Source organism: Chiloscyllium plagiosum, unplaced genomic scaffold, assembly GCF_037043375.1.
Source record: "Chiloscyllium plagiosum isolate Xiang-an unplaced genomic scaffold, Cpla_swu_hap1 HiC_scaffold_28, whole genome shotgun sequence".
Classification (NCBI taxonomy): Eukaryota; Metazoa; Chordata; class Chondrichthyes; order Orectolobiformes; family Hemiscylliidae; genus Chiloscyllium; species Chiloscyllium plagiosum.
The window spans coordinates 206,605-227,432 of record NW_028270166.1 but is presented as its reverse complement, the minus strand read 5'-3'; the positions used below and the strand labels follow the sequence as shown (position 1 = coordinate 227,432).

At 42.4% G+C, this 20,828-nt stretch overlaps 1 protein-coding gene across 6 annotated transcripts in view; it reads left to right on the top strand.

The window, feature by feature from the left end:
* Nucleotides 1-20,828, top strand: part of LOC122565068 (microtubule-associated serine/threonine-protein kinase 3-like) — a 334,201-nt gene that overhangs the window by 277,620 nt on the left and 35,753 nt on the right. For all 6 annotated transcript variants that reach the window (XM_087975852.1, XM_087975853.1, XM_087975855.1 and 3 more), the window contains one exon: nucleotides 2,303-2,425. In XM_087975852.1, coding sequence (XP_087831978.1) covers nucleotides 2,303-2,425 — 123 coding nt within the window. The remainder of the gene's footprint in view (nucleotides 1-2,302; nucleotides 2,426-20,828) is intronic.

Here is a 20,828-nt window from a genome sequence, read left to right as displayed (position 1 = left end):
TTCCACTGCACCCTCATTCATTTGGTCCATCTCTGACACCTCCTTCTCCTGTCGTGACCTCTCCATTTCCATTTCTGACGACATCTCCAGACAAATGTTTACTATGAACCCACAGACACTCACAACTACCTGGACTACACCACCTCCCACCCACTATCTTGCAAGAACTCCATGCTGTTATCCCAATTCCTCTACCACATCTGCTCAGACAAAGAGACATTCCACTCCCAAACATCCCAGATGTCCACTTATTTCGAAAAATGTGCTCCCCCCCCCCGGCATCCAGACAGCCCTCCACCGCACTACTCCCATTCCCTGTTCCACTTATCTAAACCCCTCTCCAAACACAATAAAAACAGAGATCCCCCTTGTCCTCACCTACCACCCCACCAGTCTGTGCATCCAACGCATTATCCTTAAACACTTCTGCCAACTCCAGTTAGACCCCACCACCAGGAATATCTTCCCCTCCTCACTGTTCTCTGACTACCGCAAGGACTGTTCCCTTCGCCAATCCTTGGTTTGCTCCACTCTCCCCACCAATCCCCCGAAACCCCCAGGTACCTTCCCCTGCAACCAGAAAAGATGCAAGGCCTGCAGGTCCACCACTCCCCCTCACCTCAATCCAGGGCCCCAAACAGTCCTTCCAAGTGAGACAGAGGTTTACTTGCCTCTCTCCCAACCTCGTTTACTGCATCAGGTGCTCCCGATGTGGTCTTCTCTACATAGGGGAGACCTAATGTAAACTTAGGGAACAGTTCGCCGAGCATCGTAGCCAGGCCCACAGGGGCTATCCGGACCTCCCAGTCTCCGCCCATTTCACTTCCCTGTCCCACTCCCTTTCGACATGACCATCCTTGGCCTCCTCCATTGCCACAGTGAACCAAACCGCAGTTTGAAGGAACAACATGTCATCTTCCGCCTGGGCAGCCTACAAGCATGGAGGGCTCAACATTGAGATCTCCAATTTCAAAAAAACCTCCCTTCCTATCCCCTGACTCCCCTCCCAGCCCCTGCTCCTCCCTTCCACTCCTCCCAGCCACCAACCAGTTCATTCCTCCCGTTGACCAACTAGGTCTCACCTCTACCTGTCTTTACCTATCCCTGCTTCACCACCCTGCCCAACTATCCCCTTTATCTGCTGCTCCCCTTACATCCACCCCCAGTCTTGAAGAAGGGTTACACCTGAAATATTGAATTCTCCACTTCCTGATGCTGCCTGGCTTGCTGTGTTCTTCCAGCATCCTGCCTGTCTACCTTGGCCCTTGGTGATAGACTAAGTGGCAGGAAAGGCAGTAAAATGGCAGGGTCTGTGTTATGGCTTGGTATCCTCTTCCACCATTGTGCTATTTTGCCTTTGGCAGGGAAACAGGCAGCCATACAACTGTTAGAACTCCGTAATATAATTTTTGCGGTATATTACAGTTCTATTTCCACCTCTATGGCATTTTCTCACATTTTGGGGTGTTCTGTCAACACTTTTTAAAATGTAGCATGCTCCAGAGTGACTATCTGTTTTCAGCATTCCATTACCCACTGAGGAATCTCAGTAATGGCCAGACTACAGTCAGTAAGATTACATTGGACATAGCTCAAGATCTAACAACCTTTTATTCATCTCTCCCACTCAGATTAGCACCTTTAAAATAATAAATAACTCTTTATTCTTCCTATCAAAGTATACTACCTTACATTTATCTGTGTTTAATTTAATTTGCTAGTTATCTGCCCATTCAGCAAATAATGTTTATTCTGGTCCTCCTGGAAGTTGTTTGAGAACGATGCAAGGTCTGTGGACAGGCAGATAACTAATATCATTTCTATATTCAATGAAAAGTGTGGAGAATATCCAGGGAATTATAAAGCAGAAAGTTTAGCATCAATAGTAGGAAGAATAACACAATCTCTATGGAAGGGAAGAATAGAAGAATATCTAGAAATTAGAAATAAAATTATGAATTGTCAGAATGAGTTTCAGAATAAAATGTCTTATTTGAATAAACATATTGAGTTTTTTTTTGAAAAGGTAATAGAGAAAGCGGACAATAGCAGAGTAATGCAGGATTCAGTGTGGGGATTAGAGTTTTGAATGTACTGTGTGATGTCAGAAGGCATGAGACAGAATGAAGGAACCGATAAGGAATCTTGCAACAATTCACAGCACTCAAATGGAGAAAGTACTCAGGTTCTGAACCTTTAGCTTTGTGATGATTGAGCAAAATATTGAAAATAGAGCATAGTAACCACCAGTATATCAACATCTTTTAAGTTGGTATTTAGCCTTGTTTTCCCTTTGTTACAGAGTGTAGAAGAAGGAGGCCCAGCTCACGAGGCAGGATTGTGTGCTGGTGACTTGATCACACATATCAATGGAGAATCGGTCCTGGGACTTGTTCACACAGAGGTGGTGGAACTTCTCCTGAAGGTATGTCCTACCATCTTCCTTGATACAGTGGTTTCATTCTGATTCACTCTTATTAGAAGTATAGCCAGTTAATATTGACACGGTTGATCCCATTCTCAATCCACAATTTTGCAGTGTTTACCCCTTCCACATCCAATACTCACTGTGTCTATTCCCTCTTCATTCCGTTTTTAAAATTATTTTGTGGAATATGGGGCATTGGAGGTAAATTTCAGATTCATTACCTATCTCTGAATGTTCCAAACTCCAGGAATCCACATGGTGTAACTGAACGCAATACTGTTAGGGAGGGAGATAGGCAAGGTAAGGCTTCATGTTAGGGTAAGAGATTATAATAGTTAGAGGATTGGTTAAGGAAATATAGAGAGTGATAAATGGGGCATTTTCAGGTTCACACGCTAGGACTGATGGATCCCTTTAGGATCAGTATGGTAGCCTCAGCTATTTACCATTGTTATCAATGACTTAGATAAAGAGAGAGTAATGTATCTCAATTCGCTGATGAAACAAGATAGATGAAAATGTAAGCTGTGAGGAGGACACAGAGATGCTTCAAAGAGATATAAATAAGTTGAGTGAATGTGCAACAAGGTGGCAGATGCAGTAATATGGGGCAGTGTGAGGTTAATTACTTTAGTCACAAAAATAGAAGAGTAGAACATTTTTCAAAAGTTGTGCAACTTGTAAATGTTGGTATTCAGAGAGACTTAATTGAGCTTGTGCGAGGAACTCAGAAAATTAGAGTCCAGTTAAGAGTGAACAGTCAAGGAAAGCAATAGTGCGTTAGCGTTTATTGCATGGGAATTGGAATACAGCAATAAACAGGGCTTGCAACATCTATATGGGGCTTGAAACCACACTTGAATTCTGCAGTGCATCTTGCAGATAGTACACACAACAATATACACTGCTACTGAATGTCGGTGGCGGAAGGAGTGGATGTTTGTGGATGTGGTGCCAATCAAATAGTCTGCTTTATCCTGGAAGGTGTCAAACTTCTTGAGTGTTTTTGGAGCTGTACCCTTCCAGGCAAATGGTAAGTAAATTCTAATTTTCACTCGATTTATGGGAAGTTCCATTAGGTTTGAAAATAGCCAATGTTGGTCCATTATTCAAAAAGGGAGAAAGCAGGAATTGATTGGCCAGTTAGTTTAACATCCATGGGAAATGTTAGAAGCTATTATAAAAGACATTATAACAGGACACTAGAAGTAACTAGGGAGAGTCAATATGGTTTTATGAAATGGAAATTGTACTTAATCAAATTATTGCAGTTTTTTGAAAAACTAGCATGTTCTGCGGTTTGAGGATAACCAGTTGATGTAGTATATTTAGATTTCCAAAAGGCATTTGATAAAGTGCCACATCAAAGGTTGTTGCTGAAAATAAAATATCGGGGAATGGTGTGTGATATAGGATCATAGAGTTTTAGAGCTATACAGCATGCAAACATACCCTTTAGTCTAACGTGTCCATGCTGACCAGGTATTCTAAATTAATTTTGTCATATTTGCCAGCATTTGGCTCATATCCCTCTAAACCTTTTTTATTCAAATACCCATCTAGATGCCTTTTAAATGTTGTAATTGTACACCACTTCCTCTGACAGTTCACTCCATAAACACATAACTCGGTGTGAAAAATCTGCCCCTAGTTCCTTTTTAAATCTTTCCCCCATAACCTTAAACCTATGCCCTTTAGTTTTGCATTCCCCTACCGTGAGGAAAAGACCTTTTGGCATATTGCTGGTTAATTTGCCACTGACACATTGATAGGTAGACGAGGACATAAGAATGCTACAGAGGAATATAAATAGGTTAAGTAAATAGACAAAGACCTTGCAAATGGCAAGATTAATATGCGGATTCAGCAAGTATTGGGGAAAGGTAGAAGGTATTATTTATTGTGAGGAGAACTGAATACTAACTGCTTCAGTTACACAGTGCAATAGGGTTAACCTTAATCCTAACCACATCTGCAGTACGGTGTATAGCATCCATCTCCTTAACTATGGAAGGATGTTAATACTAGAGACAATTCAGAAAATATTCACTAGACATCTTATGAGGGAAGGTTGAATAGCAGTGCATGTATCTGTTGAAGTTTAGAATAACTTGATTAAAACATATAAGTTCCTAAGGGGACTTGGTGGTATTGATGTGGAGAGGGTATTTGTGGGAGAACTTGGGGACTATATATATATATATATATATATATATATGAGCAAGCTTTAAAACAGAGATAAGGATAAACTTTTATGTCTCAGAGAATTGTAATTCTTTGGAACTGTCTTCCTTAAAAGATGGTGAAGCAGAGTTTTTGAATGGTTTTAAAGTAAAGGAGGATTCCTCTGGTCTCAGTTCCATGTGATCCAACACCATCTAACATCCACCCCGATGCTATTCACCTCTTATGATACAGCTCCTTTTAAGAGTTTAATTCTAGCTGTAGATTATTTGGCTTAATTTTTATCTGACTCTTCCTCTTTACCTCCTCACAGTCTCTTGTGCCAAGACCATGTTCTCAATTCTCTTAGATGATGTGTAGTATGTATTCCTTCAATGTTGTTTTCTGAGATCTCTGCTTTGTGAACAACAGAGAAAGATGACAGCCAGAGATTTTCATTCACTTTCTTATTCTTTGGTCACATGCGAGGGAAAGATAATGCTGTTAGCTGCTCCTACGTGAAGGAATGAAGTTTTATCAGGTCTGGTGAAGAACTGTACAGTGGTACTGCCTGCTGGCTCATCTATGAACTAATCAAGCGAACACTGGGAAGAATAAATAATATTTTGAAGAGGAATTGATGATTTTCTGGAGAATCTACAGACAATGGTTCTTCAGTGTGAGTCTGCTCCTTAGCACTAAGAACAATCTCTAAAACATCCGTGGGATGTGTGATGTTCCCAACGTCAGTAGTGAAGGAACTTGTAGGTTCAGAGGAATTATTCATTTGTGAACACCAATAACACTATTGAGATCCTTGATAATCTCTCTGTAGTTTTCTGATCTCCAGGTTGCAAATTTAGCCATTTCTGACATTCATTTTATAAACGCAACTTCGGCAGTAGAAAAAACGCATAATTTGATACTTAGACAATAAGACATCGGAGCAGAAATTAGGCCATTCAGCCCATCAAGTCTGCTCCACATTCAGTCATGCTGCTAGGTTTCTCAACCCCATTCTCCCTTCTACCTTCTACCTTCTACCTTTCTCCCCATAACTCTTGATCCCCTTGATACTCAAGAATCTATCTATCTCAGACTTAAATATACTAAATGATCTGGCCTTCACAGCCTTCTGTGGCAATGAATTCCATAGATTCACTGTTCTCTGATTGAAGAAGTTTCTCCTTATCTCCATTCTGAAAGGTTTTCCCTTTACTCTAAGGCTATGCCCTCAGGTCCTAGTCTCTCCTACCAATGAAACATCTTCCCAACATCTACTCTGTCCAGGCTATTCAGTATTCTGCATGTTTCAATTTGATCCATCTTTATTCTTCTAAACTCCATCAGGTATAGACCCAGATTCTTCAAATATTCCTCATATGTGAAGCTTTTCATTCCTGGGACCATTCTTGTGAGCCTCCTCTAAACACAGTCCAGGGCCAGTACACCCTTCCTGAGATATGGAGCCCAAAACTGCACACAATACTCCAAATGTGGTCTGACCAGAGCCTTACAGAGCCTCAGACGTACATCCCTGCTTTTCTATTCTAATCCTCTCAAAATAAATGCCGACATTGCATTTGCCTTCCTAACTACTGACTCAACCTTGAGAGAATCCTACACTAGGACTCTCAAGTCTCTTTGCAATTCAGACTTCTGAATTTTCTCCCCATTTAGAAAATAGTCCTTGCCTCTATTCTTCCGACCAAAGTGCATGACGTCAGTCTTTCTCATGTTGTACTTCATCTTCCACTTTTTGCCCACTCTCCTTACATGTCCAAGTCCTTCTGCAGTCTCCCTGCCTCTTCAATGCAATCTGTCCTGTATCTATCTTTGTATTGTCAGCAAACTTAGCCAGAATCCCCTCAATTCCTTCATCTAGATTGTTAAATGTATAAACTTCTTCAAATTATTATGTCTCTCAAGCATGTTCACAGTGTGGTCAGTAAACTGTGACTTTGTCTTAAAAAAAGCAGAAATTGCTGGAAAAACTCAGCAGAACTGGCAGCAACTGTAGAAAGAAATTAGAGTTAATGTTTTGGGCCCAGTGATCCTTCCTCAGATTTCTCTCCATAGATGATTCCACATCTGCTGAGCTTTTTCAGCAATTTCTGTTTTTGTTTCTGATTTACAGCATCCACAGATCTTTTGATTTTTATTGTGAACTCATGTAGCTTAATTAACCCTTTTTGATGTTTTAATTTAAAAATTACAGCATTGAGCATTATTTTCAAGCAAGACAAAAGATTAGTTTATGACACAACTATAATGGAAGTGTAATGTACAAAATGCAATACACTTATCAGGCAAAATACAAAATTGATTCCTGAAGAAGGGCTCATGTCCGAAACGTCGATTCTCCTGCTCCTTGGATGCTGCCTGACCTGCTGCGCTTTTCCAGCAACACATTTTCAGCCAAAATACAAAACTAATCATTAACGGTAGAAATTGAGAAATTGAGGATGAAGGTCAGCTCTGTTCATTAATATTGCAAGTCCATATCTTGCTTGAAGATTAAAATTTCAAAGGTAAAGGGGTTGAAGACCTATAGTGAAATTCAGAAATTCTGTTGGTTTCTGTAATTGAAAGGGAGGTTGCAATGTGGATTAAACAATCGAGCAAGCTTTGAGAGAGTGAAAAGGTTTCTTGTTCCTCATCAGTTACCAGCACATGCAAATTGACTGGACTGTTTTGCAGAACTGTAGTTGGTTTCTGAAAAATGGCTTTCTGTTTTGCTGAGAACTCTCTTGTATTTTCAGGGGAGTTAATCGAAATCCAAACAGCTCTCTTTATGATAGATTTTGAAATAATATGCCAGTTGTCTGCATTTGACTGGCAGTGAATTAACAGGGACAGTCACGTGGCAGCCATCCTATATACTATTCTGTATACTGTCTACTTCCCGATATACTGCAGGTGCAGCAGGTAATTCAAAAAACAATGAAATATTGTCCTTCATTGCTTGTGGGATGAAATTTAAAAACAGGAAGGTTATGTTGCAGCTGTATAGGGTGCTAGTGAGGCCACACCTGGAGTACTGTGTGCAGTTTTGGTCTCCTTATTTGAGAAAGGATGGACTGGCACCGGAGGGGGTGCAGAGGAGGTTCACTGGGTTGATTCCAGATTTGAGAGGGTTGGCTAGTGATGAGAGATTGAATAGACTGAGATTATACTCATTGGGAATTTAGAAGAATGAGGAGGGATCTAATAGAAACATATAAAACTATGAAGGGAATAGATAAGGTAGAAGCAGGGAGGTTGTTTCCACTGGTGAGTGAACCTAGAACTAGGGAATATAGCGTCAAAATAAGAGGGAGCAGATTTAAAACTGAGTTGAGGAGGAACTTCTTCACCCAAAGGATTGTGAATCTATGGAATTCCCTGTCCAGTAAAGCAGTTGAAGCTTCCTCGTTGAATGTTTTTAAGGTAAGATAGATAGATTTTTGAACAGTAAAGGAATCATGGATTATGGTGAGCAGGCAGGTAAGTGGAACTGAGTCCATGAAAAGATCATCCATGATCTTATTGAATAATGGAGCAGGCTCAAAGGCCCTGATGGCCTACTCCTATTTCTTTTGTTCTTGTGCTTACTACTACAAAAGCCAATTTAGCTGAACTTAGAAAATATACAATGGTATAATTATACAGTGACGAAATAGAGGAGTCATCACATCAATTTATTGTTGTGTGCCAGTGGTGTCTTCAGCAGAATGAACTTATTGATTTGTATCTCTTTTGTTTTTGTGAATGCTGATCAATCTCAACAAAACATCAGGGCTGACCTTTTCAGTGCTGTCTTCAACAATAGAGCAAAGTTCAGCATCTCATTAAATTATCAAAATCAGTTGTATCATGCCTCCCATTCTTTACTGAAACAGCAAATGAAGGTCTAGAATGTGATTTTGCAGCTGATCATCTTCATCCTTTGTGCATCTCTTTTCCATTTCTTCTAGCCTCTCCTTAAAGAGTCATAGATTCATAAAGATATAGAAACAAATTCTTTGGTCTAACCCATCAATGCCAACCAGATATCCTAAATAAATTTAGTCCTGTTTGTCAGCATTTGGTCCATATCCCTCTAAACTCTCCCTATTCAAATACTCATCTAGCTGCCTTTTAAATGCTGTGATTGCACCAACTTCCACTATTTCCTCTGGCAGCTCATTGCATACATGCATCAACCACTGCATGAAAATATTGCCCCTTAGGTCCCTTTTAAATCTTTCTTCTCTCACCCTAAACCTATGCCCTCTAGTTATGGACTTTCCCACCCCAGGGAAAAGACATTGGCTATTCAACTTATCTATGCGCCTCATGATTTTATAAACCCCTATAAGGTCACCTCTTAGCGTCCTACACTCCAGGGAAAATAGGCTCAGCCTATTCAGCCTCTCCCTATAGCTCAAATCTTGCAACCCTGGCAACACGTTGTAAATCTTTTCTTAATCCTTTCAAGTTTCACAACATCCTTCACAACAGGGAGACTAGAATTGCATGCAGTATTCCAATAGCGGCCTAACCAATGTCCGCAACATGACTTTCCAACTCCTATATTCAGTGCAGTGACCAATAAAGGAACGCATACTAAAGGTTAATGATGTCCTCTTGTGGTCCCAGGGATGGAGTTTCTTCAATGAAAACTAATTCACAGTGCACTGAATCAATTTGAATAAATAAGTTTTAGAGCCACACAAGTCTTTCTACTTGATGAAGAACAATACTGATTTAAAATGACATACAAAGATAAGGTGATCTCTCTCCCATTATATCAATTTTTTAAAAATCATTTGTGGGACTTGGGCATCGCTGGCTGGCCAGCATTGATAGCCCATCCCTATCTGCCCTTGAGAAGGTGGTGGTGAGCTGCCTTCTTGAATCACTGCAGTCCACTGACTGTGCGTTGACCCACTTGTACATTTGCTGGTTGGATTGTCTGGTATTCATGTTTTTGTTCTGTAGGTAGAAGCCTCCTGAAGTAGCTTCTCTAGTGGCATGCATTGGACTCAGCCTCAATGGCTTGGCAGCAGCAAAGCATTTTCCCACCACATAAAGCAGTAGCGGTGTTTGTGCATCCTTCCTATTGGGTCTGTTTTCTTACTCTCACTTTGACGGCTCACTGATGAGCTAGACTGAGTCAGACTCAGTGGTCTGGCCTCAAGAAATCTCTAGGTTCTGTCAGGTGAACAATTTGTTTTGGCTGTAAATTTCAGCCTGTCCTTTGAACTGCAATATAAGGTCATCTTTGGCAGCATGAATTCTGATAAATCTTCATCAGGCACCAGCACTACAATGTGGCCTCTCAATGTTCCGTTTTAATAATAATCAGTGCAAAGAGGCAGGTTATTTATAAAGGAATTAATGTTCCCCCGGGCTCCTGGTTGCATGATTGAACTTTGATCTATTCTAGGATTCTGGTAAATGAAAATAAGAATCAAAGGCCTTCATGACTTCTTCATATTAGATGGTTTCTTCTTCATCCCCTGCCTAATCAAAATGGCATTGGTGCTGTAGCCATCTGCATTTGTTGATCCATGAACCCAATCTTTGTTGTGTTCTTCCTGAGTGCAACAGTGGTCCAGCATTGATTGAAGCAGCAACACTGATTGATCCAATGTGTGACTTAGAGTCATAGAGCTGTACAGCACAGATACACACCCTTCAGTCCAACCCGTCCATGCCAACCAGATATCTGAACCTAATCTCATCTCATTTGCCAGCACTTGGCCCATATAGAGCTGAAAATGTGTTGCTGGAAAAGCGCAGCAGGTCAGGCAGCATCCAAGGAACAGGAGAATCGACGTTTCGGGCATAAGCTCTTCTTCAGGATCTGCAGTCCTCACTTTCTCCTTGGCCCATATAGAGTCATAGAGGTGTATAGCATGGAAACAGACCCTTTGGTCCAACCCGTCCATGCTGACCAAATATCCCAACCCAATCTAGTCCCACCTGCCAGCACCCGGCCCATATCCCTCCAAACCCTTCCTATTCATAAACCCATCCAAATGCCTTTTAAATATTGCAATTGTACCAGCCTCCACCACATCCTCTGGCAGCTCATTCCATACATGTACAACCTTCTGTGTGAAAAAGTTGCCCCTTAGATCTCTTTTATATCTTTCCCCTCTCACCCTAAACCTATGCCCTCTAGTTCAGGACTCACCCACCCCAGGGAAAAAGACTTTCTCTATTTATCCTATCCATACCTCTCATAATTTTGTAAACCCCTCATCCTCTGACGCTCCAGGGAAAACAGCCCCAGCCTGTTCAGCCTCTCCCTATAGCTCAAATCCTCCAACCCTGGCAACATCCATGTAAATCTTTTCTGGACCTTTTCAAGTTTCACAACATCTTTCGAATAGAAAGGAGACCAGAATTGCACGCAATATTCCAACAGTGGCCTAACCAATGTCCTGCATAGCCGCAACATGACCTCCCAACATCTGTACTCAATACTCTGACCAATAGAGGAAAGCATACCAAACGCCTTCTTCACTATTCTATCTCCCTGCGGATCCACTTTCAAGGAGCTGTTAACCTCACTCGAAGGTCTCTTTGTTCAGCATCACTCCCGAGGACCTTACCATTAAGTGTATAAGTCCTGCTAAGATTTGCTTTCCCAAAATGCAGCACCTCACATTTATCTAAATTAAACTCCATTTGCCAGTTCTCAGTCTATTGGCCCATCTGATCCAGATCCTGTTGTAACCTGAGATAACTTTCTTCGCTGTCTACTACACCTCCAATTTTGGTGTCATCTGCAAACTTACTAACTATACCTCTTATGCTCATATCCAAATCATTTATATAAATTATGAAAAGTAGTGGACCCAGCACCGATCCTTGGGGCACACACTGGACACAGGCCTCCAGTCTGAAAAACAACCCTCCACCACCACCCCCTCTGTCTTCTACCTTTGAGCCAGTTCTGTATCCAAATGGCTAGTTCTCCCTGTATTCCATGAGATCTAACCTTGCTAATCAGTCTCCCATGGGAAACCTTGTCGACCCCGTACTGACGTCCATATAGATCACATCCACCATTCTACCCTCATCAATCCTCTTTGTTACTTCTTCAAAAAACTCAATCAATTTTGTGAGACATGATTTCCCACTCACAAAGCCATGTTGACTATCCCTAATCAGTCCTTGCCTTTCCAAATACATGTACATCCTGTCCCTCAGGATTCCCTCCAACAACTTGCCCACCACCGAGGTCAGGCTCACTGGTCTATAGTTCGCTGGCTTGTCTTTACCGCCCTTCTTAAACAGTGGCACCACAATAGCCAATCTCCCAGTTTTCCGGTACCTCACCTGTGACTATGATGATACAAATATCTCAGTAAGAGGCCCAGCAATCACTTCCTTAGCTTCCCACAGAGTTCTAGGGTACACCTGATCAGGTCCTGGGGATTTATCCACTGTTATGTGTTTCAAGACATCCAGCACTTGCTCCTGTGTAATATGGACATTTTCCAATGTATCACCATCTATTTCCCAACATTCTATACCTTCCATATCCTTTTCCACAATAAATACTGATGCAAAGTACACATTTAGTATCTCTCACATCTCTACACAAAGGCCACCTTGCTGATCTTTGAGGGGCCCTATTCTCTCCCTAGTAATCCTTTTGTCCTTAATGTATTTGTAAAACCCCTTTGGATTATCCTAACTCTATTTGCCAAAGCTATCTCATGTCCCTTTTTGCCCTCCTGATTTCTCTCTCAAGTATACTTCTACTGCCTTTATACTCTTCTAAGGATTCACTCGATCTATCCTGTCTATACCTGACATATGCTTCCTTCTTTTTCTTAACCAAACCCTCAATTTCTTTAGTCATCCAGCATTCCCTATACAGACCAGCCTTCCCTTTCACCCTGACAGGAATATACTTTCTTTGGATTCTTGTTATCTCATTTCTGAAGGCTTCCCATTTTCCAGCCTTCCCTTTGCCTGCGAACATCTGCACTCAATCAGCTTTTGAAAGTTCTTGCCTAATACCGTCAAAATTTGCCTTTCTCCAATTTAGAACTTCAAATTTTAGATCTGGTCTATCCTTTTCCATCATTATTTTAAATCTAATAGAATTATAGTTGCTGGCCCCAAAGTGCTCCCCCACTGACACCTCAGTCACCTCCCCTGCCTTATTTCCCAAGAGTAGGTCAAGATTTGAGCCTTCTCTAGTAGGTACATCCACATACTGAACCAGAAAATTTTCTTGTACACATTTAACAAATTCCTATCCATTTATAAACACTTAACACTATGGCAGACCCAGTCAATGTTTGGAAAGTTAAAATACCCTACCATAACCACCCTATTATTCTTGCAGATAACTGAGATCTCCTTACAAATTTGTTTCTCAATTTCGCTCTGACCATTAGGGGATCAATATTACAATCCCAATAAGGTGATCATCCAAAGTTTGTGAGAAGATTTGTAGTTCGGGTGCTCGTTGCTGTGGTTCTGTTCGCTGAGCTGGAAGTTTTTGTTGCAAACGTTTCGTCCCCTGTCTAGGTGATATCCTCAGTGCTTGGGAGCCTCCTGTGAAGCACTTCTGTGGTGTTTCCTCCGGCATTTATAGTGGCCTGTCCCTGCCGCTTCCGGTTGTCAGTTTCAGCTGTCCGCTGTAGTGGCCGGTATATTGGGTCCAGGTCTATGTGTTTGTTGATGGAGTTTGTGGATGAGTGCCATGCTTCTAGGAATTCCCTGGCTGTTCTTTGTTTCACTTGCCCTATAATGGTAGTGTTGTCCCAGTCAAATTCATGTTGCTTGTCGTCTGCGTGTGTGGCTACTAGGGATAGCTGGTCGTGTCGTTTCGTGGCTAGTTGATGTTCGTGGATGCGGATCGTTAGCTGTCTTCCTGTTTGTCCTATATAGTGTTTTGTGCAGTCCTTGCTTGGGATTTTGTACACTACATTAGTTTTGCTCATGCTGGGTATCGGGTCCTTCGTTTTGGTGAGTTGTTGTCTGAGAGTGGCTGTTGGTTTGTGTGCTGTTATAAGTCCTAGTAGTCGCAGTAGTCTGGCTGTCATTTCAGAGATGTTCTTGATGTATGGTAGTGTGGCTAGTCCTTTGGGTTGCGGCATGTCCTCGTTCTGTTGTCTTTCCCTTAGGCATCGGTTGATGAAATTGCGAGGATATCCGTTTTTGGCGAATACCTTGTATAGGTGTTCCTCTTCCTCTTTTTGCAGTTCTGGTGTGCTGCAGTGTGTTGTGGCCCTTTTGAATAGTGTCTTGATGCAACTTCGTTTGTATATATATATATAGGACAAACATTAAATAAGAAAGGGATGATCACCTTGCTGTGGTTCTGTTCGCCGAGCTGGAAGTTTTTGTTGCAAACGTTTCGTCCCCTGTCTAGATGACATCCTCAGTGCTTGGGAGCCTCCTGTGAAGCGCTTCTGTGGTGTTTCCTCCGGCGTTTATAGTGGCCTGTCCCTGCCGCTTCCGGTTGTCAGTTTCAGCTGTCCGCTGTAGTGGCCGGTATATTGGGTCCAGGTCGATGTGTTTGTTGATGGAGTTTGTGGATGAGTGCCATGCTTCTAGGAATTCCCTGGCTGTTCTTTGTTTGGCTTGCCCTATAATGGTAATGTTGTCCCAGTCAAATTCATGTTGCTTGTCGTCTGCGTGTGTGGCTACTAGGGATAGCTGGTCATGTCGTTTCATGGCTAGTTGATGTTCGTGGATGCGGATCGTTAGCTGTCTTCCTGTCAAACAGGATGTCACCTAGACAGGGGACGAAACGTTTGCAACAAAAACTTCCAGCTCGGCGAACAGAACCACAGCAAGGTGATCATCCCTTTCTTATTTCTCAGTTCAACCCAAATAACTTCCCTGGATGTATTTCTGGGAATATCCTCCCTCAGCACAGCTGTAATGCTATCCCTTATCAAAAATGCCACTCCCCCTCCTCTCTTGCCTCCCTTTCTATCCTTCCTGTAGCATTTGTATCCTGGAACATTAAGCTGCCAGTTCTGCCCATCCCTGAGCCATGTTTCTGTAATTGCTATAATATCCCAGTCCCATGTTCCTAACCATGCCCTGAGTTCATCTGCCTTCCCTGTTAGGCCCCTTGCATTGAAATAAATGCAGTTTAATTTATTAGTCCTACCTTGTTCCTGCCTGCCCTGACTTTTTGACTCACTTCTGTTTGCAACTGTACCAGTCTCAGATTGATCTCTTTCCTCACTATCTCCCTGGGTCCCACCCCCCTACCTTACTAGTTTAAATCCTGCCGAGCAGCTCTAGCAAATCTCCCTGTCAGTATATTAGTCCCCTTTCAATTTAGGTGTAATCCATCCATAAGACATAGATGTGGAAGTAAGGCCATTCGGCCTATCGAGTCCACTCTGCCATTCAATCATGGCTGATGGGTATTTTAACTTCACTTACCCGCATTCTCCCCTTAGCCCTTAATTCCTTGTGACATCCAGAATTTATCAATTTCTGCCTTGAAGACATTTAGCTTCCCAGCCTCCACTGCGCTCTGTGGCAATGAATTCCACAGGCCCACCACTCTCTGGCTGAAGAAATGTCTCCGCATTTCTGTTCTGAATTTACCCCCTCTAATTCTAATGCTGTGTCCACGGATCCTAGTCTCCTCGCCAAATGGAAACAATTTCCTAGCATCCACCCTCTCCAAGCCATGTATTATCTTGTAAGTTTCTATTAGATCTCCCCTTAATCTTCTAAACTCCAATGAATACAATCCCAGGCTCCTCAGCCGTTCCTCGTATGTTAGACCTACCATTCCAGGGATCATCCGTGTGAATCTCCGCTGGACACGCTCCAGTGCCAGTATGTCCTTCTGAGGTGTGGGGACCAAAACTGGACACAGTACTCCAAATGGGGCCTAACCAGAGCTTTATAAAGTCTCAGTAGCACAACGGTGCTTTTATCCTTCTTGTACAGGTCACTTCTGCCCCAAAACAGCTTCCAATGATCCAAAAATATGAATCCTTCTCCCATACACCAGCTCCTCAGCCATGCATTCATCTGCTCTATCCTTCTATTCCTGCCCTCACTAGCTCGTAGCACCAGGAGTACTCCAGATATTACTACTCTCAAGGACTTCATTTTAAAATTCCTGCCTAGCTCTCTGTAATCAACGAGGAGAAAGTGAGGACTGCAGATGCTGGAGATCAGAGCTGAAAATGTGTTGCTGGAAAAGCTCAGCAGGTCAGGCAGCATCCAAGGAGCAGGAGAATCCATCAAGGACCTCTTGCTGGTCCTTCTCCCCCTTGAGAACATTCTGCATCCTCTCTGCGGCATCCTTGATCCTGACACCAGGGAAGCAACACACCATTCTGATTTTTCACTGCTGGCCACAGAAGCGCCTGTCTGTACTTCAGACTAGAGAGTCCCCTGAGACAATCGATTGCTTGGAACCTGATGTACCTCTCATTACATTAGAGCCTGTTTCAATACCAGAAACTTGGCTGTTCGTGCTATGTTCCCCTGAGAATCCATAACCCCTACATTTTCCAAAACAACATACTTGTTTGAAATGGGGATAGCCACAGAAGACTCCTGCACTACATGCCTACTTCTTTTACCTTTCCTGGAGTTAACCCATCTATGTGACTCTATATGAGATTTTCCCCCTTCCTATAACTGCCATCCATCACACCCCCTTGGTCTTGTAAATTCCTCATTGATTCTAACTGCCTTTCCAATCGATCCATTCGATCTGATAGGATTCGAAACCAACGGCATTTATTGCAAATATAATCCTCAGCAACCTGTGAACTCTCCCTAAACTCCCACATCCAACAAGAAGAGCATATCACTCTACTAAGAGCCATTTTTGCTTCTTTCAATCTACAGACCCAGAAAATAGCTCTGTCTTATTCCTCCACAAAACACTGCGCCAGGTTAAGTTAATAGTTATGGCTTATGTTTTAAGTTTAATCGAGAGACATAGCTCCATAAAACAATAAATCAAGAAAGGCTTTATATATCTAAACCTTTCGTATTCATATACCCATCCAGATGCCTTTTAAATGTTGTAATTGTACCAGCCTCCATCACTTCCTCTGGCAGCTCGTTCCATACACGTACCATCCTCTGCAGGTAAATGTTGCCCCCAAGTCCCTTTTATATCTTTCCCATCTCAAATGTTGCCCTCTTGTTCTGGACTCCTACATACCCAGGGAGAAGTCCTTGTCTGTTTATCCTAAAATGCCCGTCATGATTTTATAAATCTCCATAAGATCACTTCTCAGCCTCCCACGCTCCAGGGAAAACAGCCCTAGCCTATTCAACTGGATGGGTATATGAATAGGAAGGGTTTGGAGAGATACGGCCGGGCGCTGGCAGGTGGGACTAGATTGGGATGGGATATCTGGTCGGCATGGAGGGGTTGGGTTGAAGGGTCTGTTTCCATGCTGTACATCTCTATGACTCTACGACTGTCCCTATAGCTCAGATCCTCCAACCCTGGCAACATCCTTGTAAATCTTTTCCGAACCCTTTCAAGTTTCACAACATCTTTCCGATAGGAAAGAGACCAGAATTGTGCACAATATTCCAATAGTGGTCTAACCAATGTCCTGTACAGCTGCAACATGACCTCCCAACTCCTGTACTCAATACTCTGACCAATAACGAAAAGCATACCAAATGCTGCCTTCACTATCCTATCTACATGCGACTCTACTTTCAAGGAGCTATGAACCTGCACTCCAAGGTCTCATTGTTCAGCAACACTCCCTAGGACCTTACCATTAAGTGTATAAGTCCTGCTCTGATTTGCTTTTCCAAAATGCAGCACCTCACATTTATCTAAATTGTTACTTATCGGAATACTGAATGGACTCACAAACTCTTAGCATTTGTCTGTATCTGTGTTTTGTTTTTTGCCGCTGTTTACCTCTTATTTACTTATCTATGCTATTTAACTATGTTATTTGTCTGTATTGCTCACAGGACAAAGGTTTTCACTGTGCCTTGGGACACGTGACAATAAATTCAATTCAATTCAATTCATTAAACTCCATCTGCCACTGCTCAGCCCTTTGGCCCATCTTGATCAAGATCCCATTGTAATCTGCGGTAACCTTCTTCGCTGTCCACTACACCTCCAATTTTGGTGTTGTCTGCAAACTTACTAACTGTATCTCCTATGCTCACATCCAAATCATTTATATAAATGATGAAAAGTAGAGGACCCAGCACCAATCCTTGTGGCACTCCACTGGTCACAGGCTTCCAGTCTGAAAAACAACCCTCCACCACTACCCTCTGTCTTCGACCTTTGAGCCAGTTCTGTACCCAAATGGCTAGTTCTCCTTGTGTTCCATGAGATCTAACCTTGCTAATCAGTCTCCCATGGGAACCTTGTCAAATGCTTACTAAAGACCATGTAGATCACATCTACCGCTCTGCCCTCATCAATCCTCTTTGTTACTTCAAAAAAAGCTCAATCAAGTTTGTGAGACATGATTTCCCATGCACAAAGCCATGCTGACTATCCCTAATCAGTCATTGCCTTTCCAAATACATGTAAATCCTGTCCCTGAGGATTCCCTCCAATAACTTGCCCACCACCGACATCAGGCTACAATTCTCTGGCTTTTCCGTAGCACCTTTCTTCAATAGTGGCATCACGTTAACCAACCTCCAGTCTTTTGGCACCTCACTTTGTGACTATCAATGATACAAATATCTCAGCAAGGGTCTCAGCAATCACTTCCCTAGCTTCACACACAGTTCTGGGGTGCACCTGATCAAGTTCTGGGAATTTATGCAGTTTTATGAATTTCAAGACATTCAGCACCTCCTCCTCTGTAATATGGACATTTTTCAAGATGCCACCATCTATTTCCCCACATTCTATATTTTTCTCCACAATAAACACTGATGCAAAATACTCATTTAATATCACCCCCCATCACCTGTAGCTCCACACATAGACTGCCTTGCTGATCGTTGAGGGGCCTATTCTCTCTCTAGTTACCCTTTTTTCCTTCATGTATTTATAAAATACCCTTTGGATTCTCCTTAACCCTATTTTTCAAAGCTATCTTATGTCCCCTTTTTGCCCTCTTGATTTCCCTCTTAAATATACTTCTCCTGCCTTTATCCTCTTCGAAGGATTCACTCTCTTTCTCCTGTCTTTACCTGTCATATGCTTCCTTCTTTTTCTTAACCATCATAAAAGGGCATTAGTGAACCAGATTTGGTTTTAGTGATACCATCATTTTATCCCAAATTTATTGAATTTGCATGAATTTAAGTATCCAGCTGCCATGCTGACATTTGAATTGATGTCACCATATCTTGTTGAGGCTTCTTCAAAAGCACCTTCAAACCTACAATCGTTATCATCTGGAAGGACAACAGCAGCAGATTCCGGGGAATATGGGTAGGTTTAAGAAGCTGGGACTGTTGTCCTTGGAGTGAAGAAAGGTGAGAGGAATTTGATCGTGGCTTTCAAAATCATGAGTGGGCTGAATCAGGAGTCACATGACACCAGGTTACAGTCCAACAGGTTTATTTGAAATCCAAAGCTTCAGAGCACTGCCCCTTTATCAGGTGAAGTGGAGAGAGGTGCACAGACACAGAATAAAAGCAAGTTACTTGTTAATTTTGTTAGACCCTTGTCATTGCAACTCTGATACCTCCTCATGCTATTCCAACCAATTGGCCTGTCTCTTTTACCATCTTAATTTTATTATTTTTTGATTATTTTTCTGTCTTAGTAAACCAGGTCATAGATCATCCCTTCACTTAATATTCAGCTGTCAACACTATTTGCATTAATCTATTGACACTCTTGGTTATCTGGAATTATTTTACCGTTATCTCTCCGCTTATACATTTGGTGCCTATGCACCTCCCTCTACTTCACCTGATGAAGGGGCAGTGCTCTGAAAGATTGTGATTTTACATAAACCTATTGAACTATCACCTGGTGTCATATGCCTTCTGATTTTGTCTACCCCAATCCAATACTGGCACCTCCATATCATGAGAGGGCTAGATTACATGAGAGGGCTAGATTACATGAGTAGAGAGAGAGAAACTGAGTTGAGAGGGAGAAGCTGTTCCTTCTTGTAAAAAGGAACAAGAACTAGAAAGTATGGATTTAAAGAGATATTCAAAAGAAGCAAGGGTAATGTGAGAAAAACATACTCATACATCGAGTCGTTAGGATATGGTATTCACTGCCTTGAAACTTGATGGAGGCAAGTTTGATTGAAGCATTCAAGATGACTATTTGGAGAGAAACAGTAGACAAAGGTATGGTGGTAAAGGCAGGAGATTGGCACCTGGTAATTATACTTTCAAAGGCACAGAATTCAAAGGCAATGCCAGTATTGACTCCAAATAGCCTCCATCTGCACTAAAATAATTCTATAATTCTGTGACTGCAGTGGTTCAAGACAGTTCACCACCCACCTTCTCCAGGGCAGTTAGGAGTGGGCAGTAAATACTAGCATAGCCAGCGATGCCCACATCGCATGAAAGAATACAAAGTACATTTTAAACCTCTAAATTACTAGCCCAACACCATAACCACTCTGATGCTCATCAGTGGTGTCCATATTACAGAGGAAGAGGTGCTGGATGTCTTAAAATGCATCAAGGTGGATAAATCCCTGGGATATAATCAGGTTCACTCTCGAGCTCTGTGGGAAGTGATTGCTGGGCCCATTGCTAAGGTATTTGTATCATTATAGCTACAGCGGAGGGCCAGAAGACGGGAGGTTGGCGAACGTGCCATTATTTAAGAAAGGCAGTAAGGAAAAGCCAGGGAACTATAGTCCGGTGACATCAGTTTTAGGCAAGTTGTTGGAGGGAATTCTAGGGACAGGAGTTATGTATTTAGAAAGGCAAGGACTGATTAAGGATAGTCAACATGGCTTTGTGTGTGGGAAATCATGTCTCATTGACTCGATTGAGGAGGAGAAAGTGAGGACTGCAGATGCTGGAGATCAGAGTTGAAGAGTGTGGTGCTGGAAAAGGACAACAGGTCAGGCAGCATCCGAGGAGCAGGAGAATTGGCGTTTCAGGCATAATCTCTTAATCGGGAATGAGGCTTGTGGGTCGGGGGAGGCTGAGCGATAAATGGGAAGGGGGTGACTGCTGGAGTCGGGGAGCTGGAAATGTGATAGATTAGATTAGATCAGATTAGATTACTTACAGTGTGGAAACAGGCCCTTCGGCCCAACAAGTCCACACCGCCCCGCCGAAGCGCAACCCACCCATACCCCTACATTTATCCCTG